Source organism: Rattus norvegicus, chromosome 8 (assembly GCF_036323735.1).
Source record: "Rattus norvegicus strain BN/NHsdMcwi chromosome 8, GRCr8, whole genome shotgun sequence".
NCBI lineage: Eukaryota > Metazoa > Chordata > Mammalia > Rodentia > Muridae > Rattus > Rattus norvegicus.
In genome coordinates, this window is record NC_086026.1 from 7891148 (window position 1) to 7913736 (window position 22589).

General features: G+C 38.4%; 1 protein-coding gene across 2 annotated transcripts in view; it reads left to right on the forward strand.

The window, feature by feature from the left end:
• Positions 1-22589, forward strand: part of Patel14l3 (prostate and testis expressed 14-like 3) — an 89599-nt gene that overhangs the window by 10471 nt on the left and 56539 nt on the right. The window contains exon 2 of one of the 2 annotated variants that reach the window (XM_063266156.1): positions 1650-19731. The exons of the other annotated variant lie outside the window; for it this stretch is intronic. Within the exon in view, the coding sequence (XP_063122226.1) occupies positions 2159-4345 (2187 nt within the window). The 5' untranslated portion in view covers positions 1650-2158 and the 3' untranslated portion in view covers positions 4346-19731. Of the gene's footprint in view, positions 1-1649; positions 19732-22589 lie in introns of those variants that run through there. 2 annotated transcript variants of the gene reach the window in all.

Below are 22589 nucleotides of genomic sequence, written 5' to 3' on the forward strand. Positions count from 1 at the left end.
GAAGAAAATAATCCATATCAGGGATGAAAACAACTGTGTAGAAACAGAAAGGAATCACCAAAACTAGGCACTGGTTCTTTGAGAAATTAGATAAACCCTTAGCCAGACTAACCAGAGGGCACTGAGAATGTATTCAACTTAAGAAAATCAAAGAAAAGGGAGAGATAACAACAGAACCTGAGGAAATTCAAAAAATAGTCAGGTCCTATTACAGAAGCCTATATTCAACAAAACTGGATAATATGGAGGAACTGTACAATTTTCTAGAAAAATATGAGGTATCAAAATTAAATCAGGAACAGATAAACCATCTAAACAACCCCATAACTCCTAAAGAAATAGAAGCAGTTATTAAAAATCTCTCAAACAAAAAGAGCCCAGTTCCAGAAGGGTGTAGTGCAGAATTATATCAGACGTTCATAGAAGACCTCATAACAATACTGTCCAAACTATTCTACAAAATAGAAACAGACAAAGCACTACCAAATTCCTTCTATGAAGCCACAATTATGCTCACACCTAAACCACACAAAGCCCCCAAAAATAAAGAGAACTTCAGACCAATTTCTTTTATGATTATTGACCCAAAAATACTCAATAAAATTATCAAAAACTGAATCCCAGAACACATCAAAACAATTATCCACCATGATCAAGTAGGCTTCATTTCAGGGATGCGGTGATGGTTCAATATACGTAAATCCATCGATGGCAATGAAGCTTATTTGATCATGGTAGATGATGGTTTTGATATATTCTTTATTTTGTTTGCAAATATTTTATTGATTGTTTTTCTTTAATGTTTGTAAGAAAAATTCTTTGTGAAGTCTTTGTGTGGTTAAGGTACGAATGTGATTGTTCCCTCAAAGAATGAATTTAGCAAAGTTTCTTCTGTTTCTACTCTGTGCAATGCTTTGAGGAGTATTAGCAGTAGCTCTTCTTTGAAAGACTCATAGAACTCTGGGCTAAAACTATCCTTTGGCCTTTTTTTTTGGTTTGGGAATCTTTTAATGCCTGCTGCTATTTCCTTCTCAATCAACAGACTATTTAGTGTTTCTTATCATGATTTAACATTGGTAAGTAATGTATATCTAGAAAAATGTTCCTTTTATTTAGATTTTCCAATGTTGTGAAGTACAGGCATTTGAAGTAAGACCTAATGACTGTTGAATTACCTCTATGTCTGTTATATCTCTCCTTTCATTTGATTATGGTGATTTGGGTACTGTCTCTCTGTGATGTAGTTTGTTTGGTTAAGGATTTGTATTGTTGATTTTTCTCAAAAATCATGTTCTTGGTTTCTTTGGTTCTTTGAGTGGTTTTCTCTGTTTCTAATTGATTGATTTCAGCCATGTGATTAATTATTTTCTGCGACCTACTCCACTTGAGTATGTTTGCTTCATTTAGTTCTAAAGTTTTCAGATGTAAATTTAAAATGTTAGTATGAGAATTCTCCAATTCTCCTATGAAGGCACTTAGTACTATGATCTTTTCTCGTAGCACTGCTTTCATATTGTCCCATGGTTTGGGTATTTTTGATTATTTCCTGCCTTCTACTCCTCCTGGGTGTATTTGCTTCTTTTTGTTTTAGAGCTTTTAGGTGTGCTGTCAAGCTGTTGACATATGCTCTTTCCTGTTTCTTTCTGCAGGCACTCAGCGCTATGAGTTTTCCTTAATATCTCTCAATATCAATGGCCTCAACTCCCCAATAAAAAGACATAGATTAACAAACTGGATACACAACGAGGACCCTGCATTCTACTGCCTACAGGAAACACACCTCAGAGACAAAGACAGACACTACCTCAGAGTGAAAGGCTGGAAAACAACTTTCCAAGCAAATGGTCAGAAGAAGCAAGCTGGAGTAGCCATTCTAATATCAAATAAAATCAATTTCCAACTAAAAGTCATCAAAAAAGATAAGGAAGGACACTTCATATTCATCAAAGGAAAAATCCACCAAGGTGAACTCTCAATCCTAAATATCTATGCCCCAAATACAAGGGCACCTACATACGTAAAAGAAACCTTACTAAAGCTCAAAGCACACATTGCACCTCACACAATAATAGTGGGAGATTTCAACACACCACTCTCATCAACGGACAGATCATGGAAACAGAAATTAAACAGTGATGTCGACAGACTAAGAGAAGTCATGAGCCAAATGGAATTAACGGATATTTATAGAACATTCTATCCTAAAGCAAAAGGATATACCTTCTTCTCAGCTCCTCATGGTACTTTCTCCAAAATTGACCATATAATTGGTCAAAAAACGGGCCTCAACAGGTACAGAAAGATAGAAATAATCCCATGCGTGCTATCGGACCACCACGGCCTAAAACTGGTCTTCAATAACAATAAGGGAAGAATGCCCACATATACGTGGAAATTGAACAATGCTCTACTCAATGATAACCTGGTCAAGGAAGAAATAAAGAAAGAAATTAAAAACTTTTTAGAATTCAATGAAAATGAAGATACAACATACCCAAACTTATGGGACACAATGAAAGCTGTGCTAAGAGGAAAACTCATAGCGCTGAGTGCCTGCAGAAAGAAACAGAAAAGAGCATATGTCAACAGCTTGACAGCACACCTAAAAGCTCTAAAACAAAAAGAAGCAAATACACCCAGGAGGAGTAGAAGGCAGGAAATAATCAAACTCAGAGCTGAAATCAACCTAGTAGAAACAAAAAGGACCATAGAAAGAATCAACAGAACCAAAAGTTGGTTCTTTGAGAAAATCAACAAGATAGATAAACCCTTAGCCAGACTAACGAGAGGACACAGAGAGTGTGTCCAAATTAACAAAATCAGAAATGAAAAGGGAGACATAACTACAGATTCAGAGGAAATTCAAAAAATCATCAGATCTTACTATAAAAACCTATATTCAACAAAACTTGAAAATCTTCAGGAAATGGACAATTTCCTAGACAGATACCAGGTATCGAAGTTAAATCAGGAACAGATAAACCAGTTAAACAACCCCATAACTCCTAAGGAAATAGAAGCAGTCATTAAAGGTCTCCCAACCAAAAAGAGCCCAGGTCCAGACAAGTTTATTGCAGAATTCTATCAAACCTTCATAGAAGACCTCATACCAATATTATCCAAACTATTCCACAAAATTGAAACAGATGGAGCACTACCGAATTCCTTCTACGAAGCCACAATTACTCTTATACCTAAACCACACAAAGACACAACGAAGAAAGAGAACTTCAGACCAATGTCCCTTATGAATATCGATGCAAAAATACTCAATAAAATTCTGGCAAACCGAATTCAAGAGCACATCAAAACAATCATCCACCATGATCAAGTAGGCTTCATCCTAGGAATGCAGGGATGGTTTAATATACGGAAAACCATCAACGTGATCCATTATATAAACAAACTGAAAGAACAGAACCACATGATCATTTCATTAGATGCTGAGAAAGCATTTGACAAAATTCAACACCCCTTCATGATAAAACTCCTGGAAAGAATAGGAATTCAAGGCCCATACCTAAACATAGTAAAAGCCATATACAGCAAACCAGTTGCTAACATTAAACTAAATGGAGAGAAACTTGAAGCAATCCCACTAAAATCAGGGACTAGACAAGGCTGCCCACTCTCTCCCTACTTATTCAATATAGTTCTTGAAGTTCTAGCCAGAGCAATCAGACAACAAAAGGAGATCAAGGGGATACAGATCGGAAAAGAAGAGGTCAAAATATCACTATTTGCAGATGACATGATAGTATATTTAAGTGATCCCAAAAGTTCCATCAGAGAACTACTAAAGCTGATAAACAACTTCAGCAAAGTGGCTGGGTATAAAATTAACTCAAATAAATCAGTTGCCTTCCTCTATACAAAAGAGAAACAAGCCGAGAAAGAAATTGGGGAAACGACACCCTTCATAATAGACCCAAATAATATAAAGTACCTCGGTGTGACTTTAACCAAGCAAGTAAAAGATCTGTACAATAAGAACTTCAAGATACTGAGGAAAGAAATTGAAGAAGACCTCAGAAGATGGAAAGATCTCCCATGCTCATGGATTGGCAGGATTAATTTAGTAAAAATGGCCATTTTACCAAAAGCAATCTACAGATTCAATGCAATCCCCATCAAAATACCAATCCAATTCTTCAAAGAGTTAGACAGAACAATTTGCAAATTCATCTGGAATAACAAAAAACCCAGGATAGCTAAAGCTATCCTCAACAATAAAAGGACTTCAGAAGGAATCACTATCCCTGAACTCAAGCAGTATTACAGAGCAATAGTGATAAAAAACTGCATGGTATTGGTACAGAGACAGACAGATAGACCAATGGAATAGAATTGAAGACCAAGAAATGAACCCACACACCTATGGTCACTTGATTTTTGACAAAGGAGCCAAAACCATCCAATGGAAAAAAGATAGCATTTTGAGCAAATGGTGCTGGTTCAACTGGAGGTCAACATGTAGAAGAATGCAGATCGATCCATCCTTATCACCCTGCACAAAGCTTAAGTCCAAGTGGATCAAGGACCTCCACATCAAAGCAGACACACTCAAACTAATAGAAGAAAAACTAGGGAAGCATCTGGAACACATGGGCACTGGAAAAAATTTCCTGAACAAAACACCAATGGCTTATGCTCTAAGATCAAGAATTGACAAATGGGATCTCATAAAACTGCAAAGTTTCTGTAAGGCAAAGGACACTGTGGTTAGGACAAATCGGCAACCAACAGATTGGGAAAAGATCTTTACCAATCCTACAACAGATAGAGGTCTTATATCCAAAATATACAAAGAACTGAAGAAGTTAGACCGCAGGGAAACAAATAACCCTATTAAAAATGGGGTTCAGAGCTAAACAAAGAATTCACAGCTGAGGAATGCCGAATGGCTGAGAAACACCTAAAGAAATGTTCAACATCTTTAGTTATAAGGGAAATGCAAATCAAAACAACCCTGATATTCCACCTCACACCAGTGAGAATGGCTAAGATCAAAAACTCAGGTGACAGCAGATGCTGGCGAGGATGTGGAGAAAGAGGAACACTCCTCCATTGTAGGTGGGATTTCAGACTGTTAAAACCATTCTGGAAATCAGTCTGGAGGTTCCTCAGAAAATTGGACATTGAACTGCCTGAGGATCCAGCTATACCTCTCTTGGGCATATACCCAAAAGATGCCTCAACATATAAAAGAGACACGTGCTCCACTATGTTCATCGCAGCCTTATTTATAATAGCCAGAAGCTGGAAAGAACCCAGATGCCCTTCAACAGAGGAATGGATACAGAAAATGTGATAAATCTACACAATGGAATATTACTCAGCTATCAAAAACAACGAGTTTATGAAATTCGTAGGCAAATGGTTGGAACTGGAAAATATCATCCTGAGTGAGCTAAACCAATCACAGAAAGACATACATGGTATGCACTCATTGATAAGTGGCTATTAGCCCAAATGCTTGAATTACCCTAGATCCCTAGAACAAACGAAACTCAAGACGGATGATCAAAATGTGAATGCTTCACTCCTTCTTTAAATGAGGAAAAAGAATACCCTTGGCTGGGAAGGGAGAGGCAAAGATTAAAACATAGACTGAAGGAACACCCATTCAGAGCCTGCCCCACAGGTGGCCCATACATATACAGCCACCCAATTGGACAAGATGGGTGAAGCAAAGAAGTGCAGGCCGACAGGAGCCGGATGTAGATCGCTCCTGAGAGACACAGCCAGAATACAGCAAATACAGAGGCGAATGCCAGCAGCAAACCACTGAACTGAGAATAGGTCCCCCGTTGAAGGAATCAGAGAAAGAACTGGAAGAGCTTGAAGGGGCTCGAGACCCCAAAAGTACAACAATGTCAAGCAACCAGAGCTTCCAGGGACTAAGCCACTACCTAAATACTATACATGGACTGACACTGGACTCTGACCCCATAGGTAGCAATGAATATCCTAGTAAGAGCACCAGTGGAAGGGGAAGCCCTGGGTCCTGCTAAGACTGAACCCCTAGTGAACTAGACTATGGGGGGAGGGCGGCAATGGGGGGAGGGTTGGGAGGGGGACACCCATAAGGAAGGGAAGGGGGGAGGGGGATGTTTGCCCGGAAACCGGGAAAGGGAATAACACTTGAAATGTATATAAGAAATACTCAAGTTAATAAAAAAATAATAAATAAAATAAAAAAAATTATAAGGAATATTGGGGACTATTCGGGCAGTCATCTGTCTCTGTCACCCGTTAAGTTTTGGAAGCTGTGTCGTTGTGCTTCCTGCATATTCAGGCAATATTTAATTTATTGTCAAAGGTTTGACAGAGTTGAATACTAGCTATAGTCTCACAATTGAACTTAAGTTGTTTTGCATTGAAGCTGTTCTACATTTAGAAGGATGGTTTAAATACAAATTAAATTTCGTATAGAATTGTAAGCTCTTTGAGTTAGGATAGATGATGAAATATTTTATCTATATTGCCAAGTATATTGGACTAAACCTTATAAGTATAATTTATGTTTAATAATTCTCATGATTGTTTCAAAAATAGTTTTCTGCTGTGTACTATTTGTTATTCTAAGAAAAGAGCCATTTTAATTGTGCAAAAAATGGAAAATGTAGTGGTTTGTCCAAAAGCTGATTGTATTCTGATGTTAATACTGGTTCCTCAAGATTTGTTACCTTGTTGAGCACACAATTACATACACAGGTAATGTCAGGTAGTTGGCCAATAAAAAGTTAGAGCTGGTTATTGGATAGTGGAGGAGAATGTGGAACTCGAGGCTTGGGAGTGGGGCACATGTGAGAAGAGAAAAGTTAGTGAAGGAAGGAAAGAGGATAGAGGAAGAGGAAGAGAACCCTCAATGGACCAGAATCATGTATCTGGGAGAAACTTCAAGTAGCAAGATTTGTTATACATTGGGAATAAGCTAGTATAGTACTAGATCTGACCAGTCTAGGCATGTAACTCATAATTATAAATCTCGGTTTTCTGTTTTTTAAATGAACTTAATGGAGCTGGGAAGTCCAGCAACATAAAATCTACAAAACAAAGAAAAATTAAAAGCTGAAAGTGAAAAGGGCAAAGTGATATACAAAGTCAGAATTATCAGAATTGCATGAGACTTCTCAAAACAGTATGTAAAAGCTAGAGGTTCCTGGACAGATGTGATACAGTCTTTAAGAGACCATAGAAGCTAACCTAGACTACTATATCCAGTAAAAACTATCAGTCACCATAAATGAAGAAAACAATGTATTCCAAGACAAAACCAAATTTAAACAATATCCATCCACCAATCCATTCCTACAGAAAAGTAAAAGAAGGTTAATTACAACAGTGGAAACACGATAAAATTAATTTCACACCAGGAAAAACAAAAGAAGGAAAGTATGTACACATACATGCATGCATGTGCACATACCCAAATTCCATTTGGCTCATGACTTCTCTTAGTCTGTCGACATCACTGTTTAATTTCTGTTTCCATGATCTGTCCATTGATGAGAGTGGTGTGTTGAAATCTCCCACTATTATTGTGTGAGGTGCAATGTGTGCTTTGAGCTTTAGTAAGGTTTCTTTTACGTATGTAGGTGCCCTTGTATTTGGGGCATAGATATTTAGGATTGAGAGTTCATCTTGGTGGATTTTTCCTTTGATGAATATGAAGTGTCCTTCCTTATCTTTTTTGATGACTTTTAGTTGGAAATTGATTTTATTTGATATTAGAATGGCTACTCCAGCTTGCTTCTTCTGACCATTTGCTTGGAAAGTTGTTTTCCAGCCTTTCACTCTGAGGTAGTGTCTGTCTTTGTCTCTGAGGTGTGTTTCCTGTAGGCAGTAGAATGCAGGGTCCTCGTTGTGTATCCAGTTTGTTAATCTATGTCTTTTTATTGGGGAGTTGAGGCCATTGATATTGAGAGATATTAAGGAATAGTGATTATTGTTTCCCGTTTAATTCTTATTTGGATGTGAGGTTATGTTTGTGTGCTTTCATTCTCTTTGTTTTGTTGCCAAGACGATTAGTTTCTTGCTTCTTCTAGGGTATAGCTTGCCTCCTTATGTTGGGCTTTACCATTTATTATCCTTTGTAGTGCTGGATTTGTGGAAAGATATTGTGTAAATTTGGTTTTGTCATGGAATATCTTGGTTTCTCCATCAATGTTAATTGAGAGTTTTGCTGGATACAGTAACCTGGGCTGGCATTTGTGTTCTCTTAGGGTCTGTATAACATCAGTCCAGGATTTCTGGCCTTCATAGTTTCTGGCGAGAAGTCTGGTGTGATTCTGATAGGTCTCCCTTTATATGTTACTTGACCTTTTTCCCTTACTGCTTTTAATATTCTTTCTTTATTTTGTGCGTTTGGTGTTTTGACAATTGTGTGACGGGAGGTGTTTCTTTTCTGGTCCAATCTATTTGGAGTTCTGTAGGCTTCTTGTATGTCTATGGGTATCTCTTTTTTTAGGTTAGGGAAGTTTTCTTCTATGATTTTGTTGAAGATATTTACTGGTCCTTTGAGCTGGGAGTCTTCACTCTCTTCTATACCTATTATCCTTAGGTTTGATCTTCTCATTGAGTCCTTGATTTCCTGTATGTTTTGGACCAGTAGCTTTTTCCGCTTTACATTATCTTTGACAGTTGAGTCAATGATTTCTATGGAATCTTCTGCTCCTGAGATTCTCTCTTCCATCTCTTGTATTCTGTTGGTGAAGCTTGTATCTCCAGCTCCTTGTCTCTTCTTTTGGTTTTCTATATCCAGGGTTGTTTCCATGTGTTCTTTCTTGATTGCTTCTATTTCCATTTTTAATTCCTTCAACTGTTTGATTGTGTTTTCCTGGAATTCTTTCAGGGATTTTTGTGTCTCCTCTCTATGGGCTTCTACTTGTTTATTTATGTTTTCCTGGAATTTTTTCAGGGATTTTTGTGTCTCCTCTCTATGGGCTTCTACTTGTTTATTTATGTTTTCCTGGAATTCTTTCAGGGATTTTTGTGATTCTTTCAGGCATTTTTGCGATTCCTCTCTGTAGGCTTCTACTTGTTCTCTAAGGGAGTTCTTCACGTCTTTGTTGAAGTCCTCCAGCATCATGATCAAAAATGATTTTGGAACTAGATCTTGCTTTTCTGGTGTGTTTGGATATTCCATGTTTGTTTTGATGGGAGAATTGGTCTTGGTTTCTGTTGCTTGGGTTCCTGCGCTTGCCTCTCGCCATCAGATTATCTCTAGTTTTACTTTGTTCTGCTATTTCTGACAGTGGCTAGACTGTCCTATAAGCCTGTGTGTCAGGAGAGCTGTAGACCTGTTTTCCTCTCTTTCAGTCAGTTATGGGGACAGTGTTCTGCTTTCCGGCGTGTGCTTTTTCCTCTCTACAGGTCTTCAGCTGTTCCTGTGGGCCTGTGTCTTGAGTTCACCAGGCAGCTTTCTTGCAGCAGAAAAGTTGGTCTTACCTGTGGTCCCGAGGCTCAAGTTCGCTCTTGGGGTGCTACCCACGGGCTCTCTGCAGCGGCAGCAACCAGGAAGACCTGTGGCGCCATTTCCGGGAGCTTCAGTGCACCAGGGTTCCAGATGGTCTTTGGCTTTTTCATCTGGCGTCCGAGATGTGTGTGCAGAGAGCAGTCTCTTCTGGTTTCCCAGGCTTGTCTGCCTCTCTGAAGGTTCAGCTCTCCCTCCCACGGGATTTGGGTGCAGAGAACTGTTTATCCGGTCTGTTTCCTTCTGGTTCTGGTGGTGTCTCAGGTACAGGGGTCCTGCCGCTCCTGGGCCCTCCCCCACGGGAGCCCAGAGGCCTTATACAGTTTCTTCTTGGGCCAGGGATGTGGGCAGGGGTGAGCAGTGTTGGTGGTCTCTTCCGCTTTGCAGCCTCAGGAGTGCCCACCTGACCAGGCGGTTGGGTCTCTCTCTCACAGGGTCTGGGGGCAGAGAGCTATTCCTTATAATTTTGAAGCATCTATCTTCAGTCATCTTGCCTAAACATCTGAAAGACCTTAAGAGAATCTGGTATTATGAAAGACTAGCTACTCTGTCTTGGCAGAGCTTAGCAGTTGATGACCCTTCATCTGTTTGCATTTTGGACAGCAATGTGTCTATAGATGAAATTAGGGTATTTCTTGCTTATAGGCTAGTCTGCCACAATTAAAGCAACTCCACATGGAGGTATTGAAGCTCAATACATTCTTTGAAGTGGAATGGGTATAATGTAAGGAAGGAGCAGACATGTCTCATAGTCAAAAGATCTTTTAATATTGAAACAAAATTGAGTGTCATATTCTATGGATCTCTGATGGCTTGAAGACCATTCATCTATGTGTAACACAAGTGAATTGTTAAACATTAATTTTAAAGATTATTTTATATATGAATTACCCTGAAAACATTGTATTGTATCAGCAGCTGACTGAGATAGATGCAGATGGTAACAGACAACTATTGGTCTGAGATTGGGAACAATTATGGAAGAATTAGGTGAAAGGTTGAAGGGGATGGGAACCTCATAGGAAGAAAAACAGTATCAGCAAACCTGGACTCCTCAGAGCTCTTAGAGACAAAGCTGCTGTGGAGAGCATACCATGACCTGTATGGCATCTAGGACCCTGAGAAGCAGAAGACACTTCCCTGCAGGGGAGCTATCATCAGGAATAATGAACTGGCTGCAGCAGGCCTGGATGGAGATATCTTAGAAGCCCACGGCAGCTCCTTTTAAAAAAAGTTGGTCTCATTTCTCCTGACAGTTCTCTCAGCCCTGGATGATGGCTGTATAGATTTCATTTGTGTTTAGCTGCTTTTGAATTGACCTTGCTGTGTGTGAATAATTATTCCATTATATCTGACTTTCCTATATCTTTCTTCTGTTCTGGTGAATTATGTGAAACTAGATGTTCCTTAATGTAATGATTCTTAAACAATTAAAAATTGAGGCATAGGGAAACAGCACAGTCATAATGGTCCAGGTGTTTGCTGTGTGCTCTCATTTTGGAAACAATGTTATTAACTGCACAATGGTAATTCCAGATTAATTTTGACTTGCATGAAAGTTGAAAGAAATCATGTTTAGTAATATCAGAAAATGAACAGAGCTATGTATTACTAGAGTCATACTGGGTTTATTACCAAAAAGTGAGGGAATTTGCTGGAATTATGAAAAGGATTAGTATGAGAGATAAAGTCATGGGATAGGGGAAAAATGTAATAAGGGAACAGAAACATGAGTCACTTTAATTCAGAAAGGAAAAAGCAGTTGAAATTTTGAAATGAGTTATACACATTTGAGAGTGGTTTCTTGTAGTGTTATGTGGGTCCCATGTCCACTCCGCAACTGCGCATAGCTGCTCAAGGGGGTAGGATCCAGGAAGTTGACCATGCTTACCCCATGCCATCTCCAGGTGGGTGTCAGGCTATAGAAATGCTGCAGGACACTGCTCCAGTGGTGGGAAAGTACAGTCTGAAGTACCTGACAGTTGGACCTGGCTGGGGTTCCCCGGGCCAGCAAGAAGGCTGGGGCTGTCTGGTTCTCAGACTTTTAGGCATCCAGGCACTGCTGGAAGCCCCAGAAGAACTGACAACAGAGGATTCAGATTCCACATTTGGATCTAGCCTGAGGTTGAAGGGGAACGAGGGGAGCTCCAGCTGGTTCCATAAGGATAGTTCTTGGCTTGACAGTGGCGAGCTTAGTCTGGCTTGGTTGTAGTGGCAGCCATGGCTGGGAGAGCAGAGAGACCTTTTTCGGAAGATTAGATAGTGGCTCTGTAGGCAAAGGCCTTCTCTGTTGTTCACCATGTTGAATCCCAATAAAAAGAGTCAGTCCATGGTTGAAGACATTATTGTCATGGCAGAGAGTGTATGTGTAAAAGTGTACCACATTTCTCAGAATGGATCAGAGAGTGTCTAGGAAGGAAAATTTATTGGCTAAGCCTCCAGGTATTTAGGTGCCTCATTATAATGGAAATCTGTCTTGAGCTTTTGTGACCTGTGGCCATAACCTCTACCTGTAGAGGGGCTTGAGGCATTGCCCTTACATGACTGATGGTCTCAAATTTATGGGGGCCTGCTTTCCTAGGAGTCAGGCAAAATATGTACTGAATTTTCAGTGTCACTGGGGGATTTCTAGCTGAGCTACACCAGAAACCAGGCCACCTTTTACAGGTCCACAGTTCCTTGTTTCCTTTGGATATGTATGGATAATAAATTATAGAATTCATAAAATTATATATTAGTAAATTATGTCAAAACACTGGAACTCTTAGGAGAGTCTTGTGTACAATTTACAGAATCAGAAAGCTAGCAGAACTGCTGAGATAAGGGATAACTTGATTCTAATCACTGCAACCTCAAACTTTGAGTGAGTGAGTAGAGAGAGAAAGGGAGAGGGAAAGAGAGAGAGGGGGAAAGGGAGAGAGAGAGAGAGAGAGAGAGAGAGAGAGAGAGAGATAGAAACCTCAAACCTGAAATTTGCCTGTCAGCTTGTACCCAAAAAAGTTGTTTGTGTGTGTTTATTATGCACCTTCCAGATATCTCTGCTTCCAGTGGAGAATGTAAATCCAATGTCATTGAGACTGTGTAGGGCTCAAAGTGAGCCTTAACTACTGGGAAAACCTCCACCCCAAATGAGACATGAGAACAGAGCTCCATGCAATCAGCCCCTTGTAGTGAGTAACTAGAAGGCAACCCACAATGGCTTTAAAAACCACTTTTTATACTTTTAGGGGTACAGGTGATATCAGCAAGGTTACAGTTTAAACTTATTGGCTAAGCATACTGACCTTTGAATCTATTGGCTAGCAACCATATGACAGGCTTTTGAACTCTATCTGGGACCAGAGAATCAGGTGACTATCAGTCAGTGCATGCCACGTTTTTATAAGAATGCTCCTACTCTTCCCAAGAACTGTGGGTGGAGAATGGAACTTGGCCTATTCTTGACCCAAGGCAGGAAATTGGTACTCAGCCTAGTCTTGACCTGAGGCAGTGAGTGTAAGGCTGGCAAAAGTCCCGAGTCCTTCAACTGGACCCCAACATTAAACCACCAACTACATACACCAAAGCATACATAGGCTGGTCTGTGCCTCCTTGGCACATATGTAGCAGAGGACTACCTTGTCTGACCTCAGTGGGAAAGGATATGCTTAATCCTATAAAGACTTGATGTCCCAGAAAAGGGGGATGCTGGGGCAATTTTGTGGTGAGTGGTTGGGTAAAAATGGGTAGGTTGTGGGGGAGAACCCTCTCATAGGCAAAGGGGATTGAGGGTATGTAATATCAATTTAAAAAGAGAAAGAAGTGTGTCATAGAGGGAAGGAAATATCCTTAAAATAAACAGGCTGTTTTAGCTCAGCAGTGTTTTCCAAATACAGTGTTTTTCAGAAGTCATAGTTTTTTGTTCATTAGCATTTAAAAATTTTAAGGTTACTAAAGTACTATGTAATCTATCTCTGGGAAGGGTCTTTGTTGCTCCCTATTGTCTGTTAAGCATCTCTTTAAAGTACAATTAGACATATCCACAATTGACTGTCTTATAGGATTATCTGGTATGCCTGTTGACCAAGCCAGCTCAGTCAATAAACAGGGTCTTAGGGAAGAAGTGAGGATTGTAAAGGAAAAGAGAATTCAACATTATAACATGATTCCAGCCGGTTCTGAGCCTAAAACTGAAACAGGTTAATTTTCTCCAGTCTGATTTTATATCATTCTAGATATATACAAAGGCTATGATCAGTCCTAAAGCATATACAAAATGGTCAAAGAACAAAGCATAAGCAAAACTCCCATGATTACAGTATTCAGATTGTTAACAAGATCCATCAAGATACAAAGAACACGTTCCTCAACTATATTCATCTTGAGTCTACTTCTTTGTCGTAGCCAATGTCAAATTCTTGCCAAATTCCTAGAAGGTGACACTAAAAGCACTCCACAGCTTGTAACATACTATGTGTTATACTATGTAAAAAAATTGTCTCATGTCATTAGCGATAAAAGCCAGATCAAAGTCAGTTTATGCTTGTATATTTATTCCGTAATGGCCATAACTTCTAACACATGTATAATGTTAGAATCAGCTGATTCTGAAGCTTGACGGTTGCTCATTACCACCCTGAATATGTGTCTATTGTATGGTGCACATATCTTAGTATACTAAATTTGTAAAATTGAAAAGATTTATTTGCCAAATTTCATTTCTTTGGGTACCCTTAGGAATAATTCTTGTACGTAATGGAGTTTGGTGGTATAATACACAAGTGAAACATCACCACACAATTTCCTTGGTTTATTGCCAAGTTATAGAGAATTGTATCTTTAAACCTTTGCTCTTAATATGGTGAGTTTTCTGAAATTCTGAAGTCTCTAGTACACTTCTTATCCATAGCCGATCAATTTTAAAATTACCTTGTGCCAGAGGGCCTGGCAGACCTGTATAAGATCTGGTATGTGTTATATACAATGGATAATTCCTATTTCAGATCATTTGTTGTAGTTGAATAAACAGTGAAGGCAATTCAGAATCATTCTGAATAAGTTTGGCAGCCTCTATGGGTAAAACACTCTCTCTCTGCATATGGAGAGTCAGGTACTACATTAAGAGACTCTTAAAAAAAATCTAGTAACACTGTAAGTATTGCATATAATTCTGATTTCTGAACGAATGTATAAGGACTCTTAACCACCTTACTTACATATGATTTATATCCTGCCTTTCCTGATTTATTTGCATCATTGTAAAATGTCAAGGGTACAGATATTGTAAATCCTTTTGTTATACAAGGTAGAATCAAATTAGTTCTTTTTATGAACTGAAATTATTTGCTTTTAGAGTATTCATTGTTAATCTCTCCCCAAGAAATTACTGCAAGCTCTTTGCCAATGTTAATTTTGTATCCATAATGAGACAATCTCAGCATTAGTAAAATGTACCACAATCTCAACCACCTCCTTTGCAATTGTCAAAGTCTCATTTTCCTTTAATATCAATTCAGACACCTTTCTCCATAGGTTTTCAATTTCTTACATTTTGCACTAAAACTATCCATTCTAAAATATAATCTTCCCTCTGCATAAAGAATTGCTATAGAGGATTAAGAAGTAGAAGGCAAGATAACTACGATGCAGAACATCCATGCAACAGAATGATCTGGATGAGTATCCTGTAATTTTCTTTCTATCAAAGCCAACACCTTCTCACCCATGGTTGATAGGATTTTTTTATATCTTTATCACCTTGTAAGATTTGAAATATATTACTTAGGTCTTCAGTAGGCAAGCCAATTGCAGACTACCACCAGTTATTATTTCCCTAGTAGCTTCTGGAAATCATTGAGTCATTAATTGGTTTCTTCTGATTTGCACCTTTTATAGCCTAACAGTTTGTAGACTTCTTCTATATTCTAGATAACTAATAGAATCCCCTCTTTGTATTTTTCAGAGGAAATTTGCAATCCTCAACAAGGCAAGGATATTTTTCTTCAAGAAGCATTCTTTCCAGGGTATTTATAACCAAATCAGTCAGTAGGATATCATCCATTGACTTTGATGATATTGGCATTCATATATTGGTACATAGTAGAACTGTTTAACCTTCTTTGTAGTAGGACAAAATGTCAAAGTTTCTTGATCATATTCAGCATGCTCCTCTGCCTTAAAAAATAACATTTACCAAGCAGCTGATCCTTAGAAATATTGATAGTTTTGACTTTATATTGTTGCATTATGTCATTCACATCTTCTCTCCACCATTAGAACAATTTTCAATGTGGTGCAGGTTCTAATATTGCTCTTGCCATGTCCTTCCAGTTTTGGGACATTCTTCCATCTTTAATAGCCCCAAAAGTCAGGATTTGCTTTACAAACAAAAAAATGCATTCTAAAATTTGTGACACTTTCCTTAAATATTCTCAGTTCTAATACATCCACTGGTTAACATTCAAATTCTTGATTATTTTGTGAATGACTATCATCTGCTGGACTTTGTTTAATACTAACTAAATAAACTAAAGTTTGTTTTAGAAAAACCTTTGATTTTCTTTAATTCTGTCTTCAGTCTCTACCTAAGTATTTTCCTCAATTAATATTTTCAGTCCTCTCAAGGTATTTGCCCATATTTCATATTTGTTTTTCATCCTGTTCCATAAGTTCCTGTGTCCTCTGTTCAAGGTTCTGTTTCTACATTTTAATTTTTATATATATTGTAATTTTGATATTTCGATGTCTATTTTATTTTCTTTTATTAATTTAAAAACATTCTCCTCCAAGCCTTTCTTCCAATGCTCATTATTTGTTCTCTGGTGCTCACTCTGATCTTTCATCTGTTCTAGCCTTTATTCTAGGACATTCTGTAGCTCCTGTCTCCAACCTTTATTTTCCTCTTTCTGTAACTTTTGTTCTAGGGTCTTTTCCAATTCCCTTCTCTAACCTTCATTTTCCTCCTTCTGTGTCTTGGTATTTTTCTCACTCTGATTTACTAAATCTTCTAATTTCTTCTCTAACAATACTAAAATTTTATCTAGGGCCCAGTTTTTTAAGAAGACATAGTAAAACAAGGCACTTAACATTATAATAATGATAACTGCTAAGGTATCAATTTCATTTAAATCCATCCATTTCAAACCGTTTAAAATAGCATCACATAAAATTCAAAAAGTATTGTTTCTCATCTAAAGTATTTAAAAATATTATTATCATAAATTTATAATTCTTATTCCCTGATCTGAAGATTCTTGTTCCTTTGTTTCCCTCTGGTATTTGATTCAGAACACTTCAGTCCTCTCTGATTCTTTAATTCACAGTAAGGTGCTAACTGTAGGAAGATCTGCCTTTTCTGTGATTCTGAGCAATTTCTTTTTTGTGTTTGTGTTGCAGCCCACAGCATAGGCACCCACCTCAGGCAGCCTGTAGTACCAGCAGTTGTCCTGTATCTGGCCATCCATGAAAGCAAGTACTGGAAATCTGGATCCTGGTGATGTTCAGATCAGTCTGTGAGAAGGTTGTAGCTAACTGCCATTTTTTAGCTGTTGTTGCACAGCTGTGAAGGCCGTATTTAAAGCAGTCATGCCCCCTGGTCCTTGGTCCTTCTTTAGGCTCTGGAAACATCAACTGTGTTCCAGCTCTGGTGCTGCCTATGTCCCAGCTCTGGCTGGGGTGCCAACTCTGGTTGCTGAGATTTGCTTAGGAATTAGGGAGGGAACTTTTCAGTTAGCTCTCTGTAGACCTCTTAGTCCCACTGGATGTTTAATTTCCACCCTTATGCTATAGGGGATAGCTCTAGTTATTTATGTGAGGAGGGGATGTAAAATAGTAATTAAAGTTAGTTTGATTCTAAGCCTGACTTAAGCTTCACCAATTTGTTGCTGGAATTCCCAACCCTGTCAAGACCACATAAAAAATATCATCCAGTTATTATAAGCAATATGAATAGATTGGTTAGATCTATCACTATACTAACGTATTCCCCAACTATAAGACCCCTTAGTACTTGCAGTTTCCCCTGACCACCACTGCCACATATCTTCCACTTTCTACATCCTCCTGTCTCCTCTCATTTTCCTCCTTTCATCCTACCTTTCCCCTTCTCTTAAGCCTCCAGTTCAATCTTCCCATCCACTGCCCTATCATTAGCTTTCACCTTTGATTTACCAGTTAATATGGGGTGGAAATTCACATGACATAACCTGCTCCTCAGAGGTTACCTCTCTTGAGGAAACATTATCAACATAAGAATACAAACACCATCAGGACATCCTAGTACAATTTAATGCTTTGGTTATTATACAGTGGGAGTATATACTTCTCTATTCCAATCTAATTGGTGTTCTGTATGCTTCTTGTATGTTTAGAGGGATTTTTGAGGGGTGATTGTGATTACTTTGTTCTATGATTTTGTTGAAAATATTTTCTGGTCCTTGAAGCTGGGCCCCTTCACCGTCTTCTATTCCCATTATTTTTAGGTTCCATCTTTTTACAGTATCCCAGATTTCCTGGACATCTGTGTCATGAATATTTTTAAATGTAACATATTTTTGACGAAAGTCTCATTTCTTCTATCACATCATCTATTCCTGACATTCACTAGCCATCTCTAAGAATCTGTTGCTCTATTTTTCCTGGTCTCTTTCCTGATATTTCTAGTTTCAGAATTCCTTTATCTTGTGTTTTCTTTCTTCAATTTCCTTCTCAGTTCTTGAAGTGTTTTATTCATTTATTTTACTTGTTGGATGGTATTTATGCCTCGATCATCTTTACAAGATTGGATTTTAGGTCATTTATTGTCCTTTGCTTTTATTAGGCTATCTAAGTCTTGTTGTAATAGACCTGGAGACTCTGCATGTGTCACAACCCCCTGGTTGCTTTTTATTGTGTTATTTTACTGTATTCTTTAGCAATCTGGTTGTTTGTGTAGGAGCATATTTTTTTTCTGATGGGGGAATTTTCTTATATGATTTTGGAATAGCACGTTTCCATGAAGGCTGCTCCAACTTGCATGATTCTGATGCAGTAAGGCCTTGTTTGGGAATCTTATGCTGCATATTTCTGTGGCAGCAGACTTGGTGAAGTAGGTCAGAAAATTGACCAGACCATGGAGCTCGTAGCCTCACAGCCTGATGCTCAGGGAATCTGTGTGAGCACCCTGGGTACTCTGTGGGGAGGGGATTTGGGGTTTAATGGTGCTAACCTGGATGCTCCTAATGCAGCAGACCTAATGAGTTCAGATAGAGCAAGGAACAGACTATGGAGCTGGGCAAGGACAACATGTAGTGTAGGGCAGCTGTGTGTGCCACAGAGGACATTTTGGTCAGGATATTAGGGGAGAAAATGGATATAAACTGATTTTTCCTGGTGTAGGAGGCCTGGTAAAAGCAGGCAGAGCAATGGCCACACCTCTACGTGACATTTTTTAACATGCATTATCAGTATAGGTATTAGTAAAGAGGTGCTCAGTGAAATAGGACATTTTTGTTAAAAGATAAAGGATTAGAAGTTCTGAAAATTAGCAGACATGAAAGAGCCTTCAGTAAAGCCCTTTAGTGAGTAGACCTGGTGACTGAGAGGTGTCATAACAAAGCATCACATTCAAAGCAGCATGGCCACTCTTTGGTGGAGACCATTACCAATACATCCAAGACATTAAAAAAGCTAACTTAGGAATGAAATAATAGTGGAAATAGGAACTGTGAATAGCATGAGGAAAGGTGGGATAAGAGAGACAGAGAAAGACCTAAAGAAACAGGGGGCATGCATTTCTCATGTGGAAGGATACCAGTGTTACCAGGGTAGAGTGAGAGTGGAAAGCCTATGAATCTCTAATGAATTGAGGACCCTCACCAGTACACAAAGTCTGCTTTTAAGTTCTATGCCAGTCATTTCTGCTCTTGTAAATCACCCCTTACCCATATTTCGGTAAACAATCCCCATAAAATTTTTTCGTTCTGCTAATTGGACATTAGAGGTAGCCATACTTTGGTCTACTCGGAGTTTACTATCTGAGGTGAGTAGATATGTTTTGCATTTCCTATGAAATGTTTTCTCAAACAGCATCTGAGTACCAGATTTTATGATGACAATTGATTCATCAGAATAGAGTTTTTTTTTTTTTTTCAGGGTGATCCAGGTTAACTAGGTCCTTTCCTGCTAGGAACACCATTAAGAACATAGTTTCATTCTTCTGTATTTAAATTTATCTCTCCATTTTGAGCAGATGCATTTGATAAAGATGCTCTTTTTCATATATCTATCTATCTATATCGATATCTATCTGTCTATCTATCTATCTATCTATCTATCTATCAATCTATCTATCTATCATCTATCTATCTATCTATCTATCTATCTATCAATCTATCTATCTATCATCTATCTATCAATCTATCTATCTATCTATCTATCTATCTATCTATCTATCTATCTATCTATCTATCTACCTACCTACCTCTCTATCTCTCTATATCTATCTCTATAAATACATGGTTGATTTCAGCCATGTATTTGATTATTTCCTGACTTCTACTCCTCTTGGGTATATTTGTTTCTTTTTGTTTTAGAGCTCTAAGATGTGCTTTCAACCTGCTAATGTATGCTCTCTCCTGTTTCTTTTTGCAGGCATTCAGAGCTATGATTTTTGCCTCTTAGCACTGGTTTCATTGTGTCCCATAAGTTTGGATACATTGTGCCTTCATTTTCATTAAATTCTAAGAAGTCTCTATTTTCTTTCTTTATTTATTCATTGACCAAGTTATCATTGAGTAGAGCATTGTTCAACTACCATGCATATGTGTGCTTGTTGTCATTTTTATTACTATCGAAGACCAGCGTTATTCCATTATGATCTGATAGGATGCATGGGATTATTTCTATCTTCTTGTAATCGTTGAGGCCTGTTTTGTGACCTATTATATGGTCAATTTTGTACAAGGTACCATAAGGTTCAGAGAAGAAGGTATATCCTTTTGTTTTAGGAAGAATGTTCTGTAAATTTCTGCTAAATCCATTTGGTTCATAACTTCTGTTAGTTTCTCTATGTCTCTTTTTGAATCTGATTCCATGTTCTGACAATTGATAAGAGTGGGTGTTGAAATGTACTATTTTTGAGTGAGGTAGAATGTGTGCCTTAAGCTTTAGTAGGTTTGTTTTATGAATATAGGTGTCCTTGCACATGGAGCATAGATATTTAGGATTAAGAGTTCTTCTTGGTGGGTTTTACCTTTGATGAATATGAAGTATCCTTCCTCATCTTTTTTGATAACTTTTGGTGGAAAGTTGGTTTCATTGGATATTAGAATGGCTACTCCAGCTTTTTCCTCAGATAACTTTTGCTTGGAAAGTTGTTTTCTAGCCTTTTACTCTGAGGTTGTGTCTGTCTTTGTCTCTGTGTTGTGTTTCATGTATGTAGCAAAATGCTGGGTACTCTTTACATATCCAGTCTTTTAGTCTATGTCTTTTTATTGTGGAATTGTGTCTATTGATTTTAAGAGATATTGAGGAATAGTTATTGTTTTTTCCTGTTATTTTTGTTGTTAGAGGTGGAATCATGTTTGTGTGTCTCTCTTCTTTTGGTTTCGTTGCAAGAATATAAGTTTTTTTTTGCTTTTTCTACAAGGTAATTTCCCTCTTTGTGTTGGAGTTTTTGGTCTATTATTCTTTATCCACCTGGATTTATAGAAAGATACTGTGTAAATTTGGTTTTGACTTGGAATTTCTTAGTTTCTTCATCTATCTTAATTGAGAGTTTTGCTGGATATACTAATGTGGGTTGGAATTTGTGTTCTCTTAATGTCTGTATGACATCTGCCCAGGATCTTCTGGCTTTCATGCTCTCTGGTAAGAAGTCTGGTATAATCCTTATAAGTCTGCCTTTATATGTTACTTGACTTTTTTCCCTTACTGCTTTTAATATTCTTTTTTTTTGTTTTTTAATCATATTTTTACTAGATATTTTCTTTATTTACATTTCAAATCTTATCCCCTTTCCCAGTTTCCCCTCTGGAAAACCCTATCCCATCCTCGCAACCCCAACTTCTATGAGGGTGTTCCTCTATGCACCCATCCACTCCCTCACAGCTCACAGCCCTAGAACTCCCCTACACTGGGGTATCTAGCCTTCACAGGACCAAGGGCCTCTCCTCCCATTGAGGTCTGACAAGGCGATCTTCTGCTACATATCTGGTTGGAGCCATTGGTCCCTCCATGTGTACTCATTAGAGTGTGGTTTAGTCTCTGGGACATCTGGGGTATCTGGTTGATTGATATTATTGTTCTTCTTAAGGGTTGCAAACACTTTCAGCTCCTCAGTCCTTTAACTCCTCCATGAAATGGAGATTTGTAACTACTTTTCAAAATGAAAAATATTGATCAGTGTGTTAATGCCATTAGTGTTTTGTTTTGTTTTGTTTTTCATCTTTATTAATTTGAGTATTTCTTACATTTCGATTGTTTTTCTCCATCCCATTTTCCAAGCCAACATCCCGCTATCCCCTTCTCCATCCTCCCCCCATTACTGCCCTCCCCAAAACAATCACATTCACTGGGGGTTCAGTCTTGGCAGGACCATGGGCTTCCCCTTTCACTGGTGCTCTTACTAGGCTATTCATAGCTACTTTTGGGATTGGAGCCCAGGGTCAGTACATGTATAGTCTTTGGGTAATGGCTTAGTCCCTGGAAGCTCTGGATGGTTGGCATTGTTGTTCATATGGGATCTCAAGCCCCTTAAACCTCTTTAAGTCCTTTCTAAGATTCCTTCAACGGGGTCCTGTTCTCAGCTCAGTGATTTAATGATGACATTCTCCAATGCATTTGTTATATTCTGGCTCTGTTTCTCGGGAAAGATCTACATCCAGTTCTTGTTGGCCAGCACTTCTTTGCTTCATCCATCTTATCTACTTTGGTGTCTGTATATGTATGGGACACATGTGGGGCAGGCTCTATATGGGTGTTCCTTCTGGCTCTGTCCTAAACTTTGCCTTCCTATTCCATCCCAAGGATATTCTTGCTCCCCCTTTAAAGAAGAAGTGAAGTATTTGCATTTTGGTCATTCTTCTTGACTTTCATGTGTTCTGTGCATCTAGGGTCATTTGAGCATTTGGGCTAATATCCACTTATCAATGAG